General features: G+C 38.9%; 1 protein-coding gene and 1 pseudogene across 1 annotated transcript; both read left to right on the top strand.

Moving 5' to 3' along the window:
- The first annotated feature begins 1,114 nt into the window (after window positions 1-1,114).
- On the top strand, window positions 1,115-2,708 carry LOC148563135 (uncharacterized; annotated as a pseudogene).
- A 144-nt stretch (window positions 2,709-2,852) lies between these two features.
- LOC148563134 (uncharacterized) lies at window positions 2,853-3,859 on the top strand. The gene is made up of 2 exons (XM_088491189.1): window positions 2,853-3,742; window positions 3,814-3,859. The coding sequence occupies exons 1-2, from the start codon at window positions 2,853-2,855 to the stop codon at window positions 3,857-3,859; spliced, it is 936 nt and encodes a 311-aa protein (XP_088347315.1).
- Window positions 3,860-7,995: the final 4,136 nt, after the last annotated feature.

Below are 7,995 nucleotides of genomic sequence, written 5' to 3'. Positions count from 1 at the left end.
TTCCTTTTTACCCGTTTGTATGTGCATGGTCTAACAATGGCTTGCGTTGCCTATTGCCAAATACTAATAAATTTGAATTCTCTAAATTTTAAATTTGTATTTTAAAGAGTAAATATTTCTATTCTTGAATAGTTTTTTTTTATATTTATTTTTGGTCCTACCTATAAAATAAATAGTAAGAGATCACACTTTACTCTTTAAAGTGAAATTCAAATTTTAAAAAATCCAAATCCAATACTAATGGTTTGCATTATTTTTTTTAGCCCGATTGATAAATCATACTTTTTTTGCCCCAGATTCAGCATTACTTTTATATTTCCACATGCAAGGTAGTATAGTCTCAATTGAAGGTAACATCGATCTTATCTATTTTATTATGTAAAAACAAATGTTAATAAGTAGATACAAATTTAGGTGTAGTCAATTTTTGGTAAAATTGATAATTAAAAATTATTAAATAATTTAATTAATTTAATTAAATTTTTATTTAACTATCTTTAATTATTAGTTTTACATAAAATTGATTATCCCTGAACTTCTACCTAATAAATAAGTATATTGTTCCCACAACACAAGGCACATTTTAATTAGTGAATGCTATATATATATATCGATAATAGTTACAATGATAATCTAAATATATATGATATATTGATCTGTACTGTATATAGTTTATAGTATTATATTATAACAATACGTATACATGTATATGTTAGCACAATTACTCCTACTATATAAATTAAACAATTTTTTTATAATTTTTTCTTGAAAGAAATTATATAATATATATATATAATATTAAAAATATATAAAATAATATACTTAAATATATAAATATATAATGATTAATTTAATTATTAATTTTTTTTATATACATAACGTTTTTTGTATTCTAATTGAAACCCCATCCGGTGAGCTATGCTCTCTTTGGCTGGTATGATCTAATTACAATTAACTATTATTAGTTGGCCAAGTTATTAGGGCTAAAAAATTATATAAATACGACCTACTTGTTATGAATGGTTCAATTAAAATATTAAGGAATAGGGCAAAGGATTTTATAATAAGAAAAAAGGTTTAGTTATATATCTGACATACTCCGTACTCAGAGAGAATGAGAGAAGGAGAGAGCGGGAGAGAGCGTTTGAGGGTGAAACACGGTGAAGAAGATGGCCATGCCATCGAAAGAGATAAGGGGGAGAGTGTGGGAGGGTTTGCATCAGCTGTGAAGGAGGGATCAAGTAAGGGCGACCTTAGTTCCAGGGTGACTTCCAAGATTTCGTTCCGTGACAAGGTTATTGGTTCTACGGTAGCCACAGGATAAATCGGGCTGAAGCTCTAGATGAGGATTCCATGGCAGTGGTCACTGGAAAACAAGGAGATCCTATGCCTCCAAGAATTTGCTTCTCCGAAGAGGCTAGGAACATCCTTTCTGAACCATACAAGGAAGCAATTGTGATTAAGGTTCTTGGAAAAAACCTTAGTTACACGGCCATGTTTCACAAATTGAAAGGGGTATGGAGGATCACCGGTGGATATGAAATCTTGGATGTGGGTTTTGGGTACTTCCTCGTTAAATTTGATCGCATGGACGATCGAGAGAAGGTTTTACTAGGGGGGCCATAGATGATCTTCGGTCATTATATTGCGGTCAAGTCATGGACACCGGATTTTAAACCTTGTGAGGACACTTTCGGGGAGACTATGGTTTGGATTCGAATCTCTGGTTTGAGCATATGGTACTATCAGGATAAAGCCATGATGAGAATCGCTTCTGCTGTGGGAAGACCAGTCAAGGTGGATCTGGCTACTAAGTTGGCGGAAAGGGGAAAATTTGCTCGGGCTTGCGTGCAAATTAATCTTGGTTTGCCGGTGGTCTGGAGTGTGACTGTCGATGAGTTTGAATATAAGGTGGAGTATGAATGCTTACACCTTATTTGTGACAAGTGCAATTGTTTCGGGCATCCAACAACTGACTGCAGAATGACCCCAATAGATTCGGAAAGGGTGGATCGAAAGGAAACATCAGTGACCGAGACGGCGGCCCGGGTGGTGCAGCCACAGGAAGCTTCAAAAGAGAAAATTTTTGAATTTGGATGCAATCCCAAAGAGTCAGTGATAGTTGCAAAAATTGGGGAGGAATTAGATGATACGTTGCATGGGAAGGAAGTGGGGTCCCAACATTTGGAAAATGAGGCTGGCTGGACCAAAGTCAGCGGTAAAAGGAGAGGAAAATTGAGTCAATCAAACAAAGCCCAACAAACATCTAAAGATAAAATGCCGGTGCGCTCAAATCAGAAATTGGACCAGAACCGTGACTTTGGGCTACGTATGAGAGGAGCCGAATCAGGGGTGAAGACCGGGTCGGTTAGCGGATCTAAGGCACGCATGGCATCTTCCAAACAGCAAGGGGTGAAGGGCAAATCTGTCTCCGTTGCGGTGCCGACTTTCACTGCCATTATCAAAAACGGACACAAGAGGTTGCGCCCTTCTTCTTTGCAGAATTCGCCGTCGACTCCGGACTGCCTTGGCGACACCAGCAAGCAGCAAATCGGCAAATTGGAAGGGTTGTCAGTGGAGGGACACAGACAAACCGGGCAACAACCGGACAAGGACAAGCAAGGCTCAGGGGGATATGATGGTGGATCTTCATCATCTCGTTAGGGACTTCAGCTGAGGTTGGTCCTTTTTACAATACAAATTGTTTTATGGATTATTTAGATTTAAGCTTTCTATTTTGGAATATTAGAGGTGCCTCTAATAAATTGGCCCGGGTTCATAGTAAGGAGTTAGCGAATAAATTTCATCCTACTTTTTTCATTCTGTTTGAAACCCATATTGCTTTCGAGAGGATGAAATCTTTTTGGAATAATCTAGGTTACCAGGGTGTTGGTATTGTTGAGGCTAATGGTCATAGTGGGGGTATCTGGGTTCTATGTTCTAATTCAAATATTTCTGTGAGAGTATTGGATGTAGTTGATCAATGTATCAGTTTTGAAATCACAATGGGCAATACATCTAGTTACTGCAGTGCGGTGTATGCTAATCCGCATATACATCAACGTAAAAAACTGTGGGGTGACTTGACAAGGATTGCTAATATGATCCACGGACCTTGGATTGTGTTAGGGGACTTTAATGATGTTTTGTTGCAGAGTGAAGTTAGAGGGGGGCAATTTAGACTTGCCAGAGCAGAACAATTTGCGGAAACATTAGAGGATTGTGGGCTGTTTGATATGGGGGCTATTGGGAGAAGATTCACTTGGTATAGGAAGGTGAAAGGTGGGGTGCAGGTGGCCAAGAAGCTTGATAGAGCAGTCATCAACCAGGACTGGCGGCTAATGTTTCCGGAGGCTTATACTGAGGTGCTGGCGCGCCTTCACTCTGATCATTGCCTATTATTCACTAGGTGCAAGATGGCAAAGAGGGCTACCAAGGGCCATCGTCCGTTCAGATTCCAGGCTGCGTGGATGACTCATCCTCTTTTTAGGAATGTTGTTGATACAGCTTGGAATAGAGGAGCTCCGGATGTAGTCAAATGTTTGTTGGAGGTTCAAAAAGATGCAACTAGCTTCAATAAAAAGGTTTTTGGCAATATTTTTGTTAAGAAAAGGGAGTTGGAGAGGCTTTTGAATGACGTTCAGATTACTCTGGAAAGTCGGGAGGATCAACAGCTTAGGATCAAAGAGCAAGTTTTGCATCAGGAACTGAATGCTGTCCTTCTTCAAGAAGAGTTGTTGTGGTATCAAAAATCTAGAGAACAATGGGTGAGATGTGGAGACAGAAATACAAAATTTTTTCATTTGCAAACAGTTATCAGGAGAAAGAGGAACAAAATTCATGGGTTATTTTTGGATGATGGGTCTTGGGCCACGGAGACTACGACTCTAGAAATGGCGGCAAATTCTTTCTTTCAAAAGCTCTTTTCTACAAGGGAGGATATTGACCTGGACGCCATGGGGCCTTTTCCTTGCCCGTCTCTTAGTACTGAGGCTTGTCAAAAGTTGGTGGAACCGGTGACATCTGAAGAGGTTAAAAGAGCTGTGATGACCATGAGTTCATTTAAAGCCCCAGGGCCAGATGGATTTCAAGCAATTTTCTACAAAGAGTTCTGGGACTCTCTTAGCAACGATGTGTGTAGACTGGTCAAGCGAGCCTTTGAGGGTGAGTCATTGAATGCGGCTATTTTCGATACTCTCATTGTTCTAATTCCTAAAGTGGAAGTTCCCTCTTCCTTACGGGAGTTTCGGCCTATTAGCTTATGTAATGTAATTTATAAATTGTCACAAAGGTTCTAGTTAACAGGTTCAGACCTTTCCTGTCGGAGATCATTGGTCCTTTGCAAGGAGGGTTCATTCTAGGAAGAGGAACCACAGAGAATATTATCATTGCTCAAGAGATTATGCACTTCATGAGGAACACCAAGTCTCGAAAAGGGACCATGGCATTCAAGATTGATTTGGAAAAAGCTTATGACAGGGTAGACTGGCGTTTTCTGGAAGCTACTTTGGTCCGGTTTGGGTTTCCAAAGGCTACCATTAATCTTATATTGAATTGTGTGACTTCCTCTTCGTTGGCAGTTTTGTGGAATGGGAACAGGCTCCAAAATTTCAATCCGAAGAGAGGGTTGAGGCAAGGAGATCCTATGTCTCCTTATCTATTTGTACTATGTATGGAAATGCTTGCCTGCTTTATCTCTCATAGAGTTTCCCAAGGTTTGTGGAACCCAGTTGCGGTTTCTAGGAATGGACCACGACTTTCTCATTTGATGTTTGCAGATGATCTTTTGTTTTTCTGTAAGGCATCAAAAGCTCAAGTAATAGAGGTCATGCATTGTTTGGACTTGTTTTCTAGAGCGTCAGGTTTAAAGGTAAATCTTCATAAGTCAAAGGCCCAGTGTTCCAAGAGGGTGTCGGAGAGGAGAAAAGAGGTTCTCTCAGGGGTCTCTAACATCCGGTTCTGCAATGATTTGGGTAAATACCTGAGAATTAACATCGGTCATGCCAGAGCTTCCAGGAAGACGGCTCAGGAGATTATTGAAAAAATTTCGAGAAAGCTCTCCAGTTGGAAAGGAAGCCTACTGAATAAGGCAGGGAGGCTTTGTCTTGTTAAATCAGTTATGGCCTCTATCCCAGTTTATGAAATGCAAATTTCTCTTCTCCCGAAGTATGCATGTAATAAAATTGATTCCTTGATGAGACAATTCTTGTGGAAAGGCCAAGCGACTGGAAAAGGGCTGCCTCTGGTCAGGTGGGAGGTCGCCATAACTCCTAAAAAGGCAGGAGGATTGGGTATTAGGGATACTTCCTGTGCTAACATGGCGCTTCTGGGAAAGTTGGTATGGGATTGTCTAAATAATAGTGAAAAGTTATGGGTGCAGGTTCTGAAGCATAAATATCTCAGGAATCAATCTGGTATGAACGGAAACAGTAGAAATTCTTCATCGGCTACCTGGAAGAACATTGTTACTGCCTATGAGCATCTCAAGGAAGGGCTTCATTGGAATATTGGAGATGTCCACAAATCAGTTTGGTATGATGAGTGGACTCCTTTTAGTAAGCTTTGCAACCTTGTTCCTTATGTACATATTTCTGAATCAGATTTCATGGTGGCTGACTTGTGGAAAAGGGTGTCTTGGGAGGTTGATAGTCTTACCACGCCTATTCCGCATGAGATTAAGCAGTTTATTTGTGGTCTGAGATATCCTAGTTTGACTGAGTTGGAGCCACAGTGGGAGTGGTGGCCTGCAGCAACAAAAAAGTATAGTGCAAGGGAGGGTTACAGATGGTTATTAAAGAAAACATTAAATTGGAATGCCAACAGTAATTGGAACTGGTTGTGGAACACAAACATTCCAGAGAAGTTCAAATTTACTATGTGGCTTAGCTTACATGATGCTCTACCAACTGAGACCTTTCGATTCAAGCGGCATTTAGCTTCTTCAGATATGTGTAAGAGATGTAACAAGGCGCAGGAGACTATGGAGCATTGCCTTAGAGACTGTGAACGATCAAAGGCAATCTGGTATATGTTGGATCCTAGTATCCTGGACTCGACGGCTGGTACTGCTCTTGAAGAGTGGTTTCGGAAGGCCTTGGCTAACAATAAGGCGTCCTTTGGTGCAGGGCTTTGGTGGGTATGGAGACATAGGTGCAATGACATATTCAACACTGACAACCCTTGGACAGACCATAAGGTTGTTGCCTTGGCCAGAATTACCGCCAAAGACTTACAGGTTTACAGGAATCGAAGCAATGCCTTTAGGTCTCTCCGAAATTGCCTGTGTTGGGAACCACCGGTAGGCAATAGTTTTAAAGTTAATTGTGATGCAAGCTTGTATATGGATTCAAATTTAGCGGAATTTGGGTGTATTATTAGAGATTCTAAGGGAGATTGGATCTCGGGCTGCTCTGGAAGCATTCCCCTTGGTCTATAATCAGATGTGAATTATTTGCTGCTTGGAGGGGGTTGGTTTTAGCTTGGGATTGCGGTTTGAGGGATATTATATGTGAAACAGATTGCCTTGACATTCTGCCCATCATGCATGAGCTTACAAGTGGGTATCCATCTGAAGTAACAGATTTGGTTCACAAGATTCAGGAGTTTTTATCTCGTTCTTGGCTTGTTCACGTTGAATGGGTGTCCCGAGAAGCAAATAGAGCTGCGGATTGGATGGCTAAATATGGTGCCAAGAGTAATTCTAATCATGTTATTTGGTCTGAGCCTGATGTTGATCTCCAACGAATCATCCGCTCGGATTTAGAATAGTTTTTGCTTTGTTTCTTTCCTTATTTAGTCACCAAAAAATAAATAATATTAAGCTATATAAAGTACCAGTAAATCTTTTGTTATTATAATCTTCTTCTTTTTTTTAGTTTTTATCCAATAACATTTATTAAATAAACAAATTTGGGATATAAACAAATTTTATAAAGATTAAATAATAAATATTTTATAAGAATTAAAAAATTATTTAAATCAAAAGTGTATACTATTTTATCATTAGATAAAATATAAAGTTTAAGATAATTTACTTTAATAAAATATTTGGCCAATAAAATTATACATGTTCATACCTTGATCCAATACTATAGTCCAAAACCAAGCAATCCAAAAAGGCTCAATTCAAAGGAGGGTCTTTACCGATTTATCCGACCTCTTTAAAGAGGTCGGATTCGACATGAGCTGGCAAATGTGATTTATTCAAATAAATAACTACCCCCTAATATCTCTCACACGCTTTTATAAGAGATATCTCAACAATCCTAAGATAAAGGGACGGTTATCCACCTTCAGAAGTGGAACTACACCAACGGTGGTTATTGGATCATCACCTATAAATTAAATACACTGACACACTCAGATAAACCTAAGTTCCAATATATTTAAACCTGCTTAACCCTTTGCTAATTTAGGCATCGGAGTATCTTGTGGGTACCACCCCCCACTTTTTTAAACACACAACTCGGACGGCAGCTCCCTAACGCACGACAAATCGGAGACCACCTTCCTTAAATGCTTAGGCCTCACAAACAAGCCCAATCATCCAATTCTAGGTAAGCCCCGAAACAATACACATGCCTTTATTTTAGTTTGGTTACACGTCTGTTTTATTTCAATTTATGTAAATCAAATGAGTTAATTATGATTTGTCAATTTACACATAAATCGAATAAGCCAAATTCGATTTATGTTCAAAAGCTAAAAACATGTAAATTGAGTTCAACAACTTCGATTTAGTAGTGAGAAGTGAGAGCAGAGAGAAGTGAGAGCGTTTCGTTTTGGTAATCTAAGATTTTGATAAGAGTAAATCGAGAGGTGAATTCGATTTATACACGAATGAGAGATAAAAGATAAATTAAATGAGACAAATTCGATTTACTAAGAGTAGTATACATCATAAATCGAAGTAGACTAATTCGATTTAATTTTGCGATACCTTTCTTTTCACACGATTTGTTTTTGCTCCTTCATTCTTACATATATGAGAGAGAA

The sequence above is a fragment of the Arachis ipaensis genome, chromosome B6 (genome assembly GCF_059453495.1).
Source record: "Arachis ipaensis isolate K30076 ecotype BB chromosome B6, ASM5945349v1, whole genome shotgun sequence".
Taxonomy (NCBI): Eukaryota; Viridiplantae; Streptophyta; class Magnoliopsida; order Fabales; family Fabaceae; genus Arachis; species Arachis ipaensis.
The sequence above is the reverse complement of the archived record's forward strand: the minus strand, read 5'-3'. Positions and strand labels throughout refer to the sequence as shown.

Coding starts and splice junctions, on each gene's coding strand:
- LOC148563134 (XM_088491189.1), top strand. CDS start 2,853: ATGAAATCTTTTTGGAATAATCTAGGTTACCAGGGTGTTGGTATTGTT. Junction 3,743..3,813: donor CTTCAAGAAGAGTTGTTGTG/GTATCAAAAATC, acceptor ATTTGCAAACAG/TTATCAGGAGAAAGAGGAAC.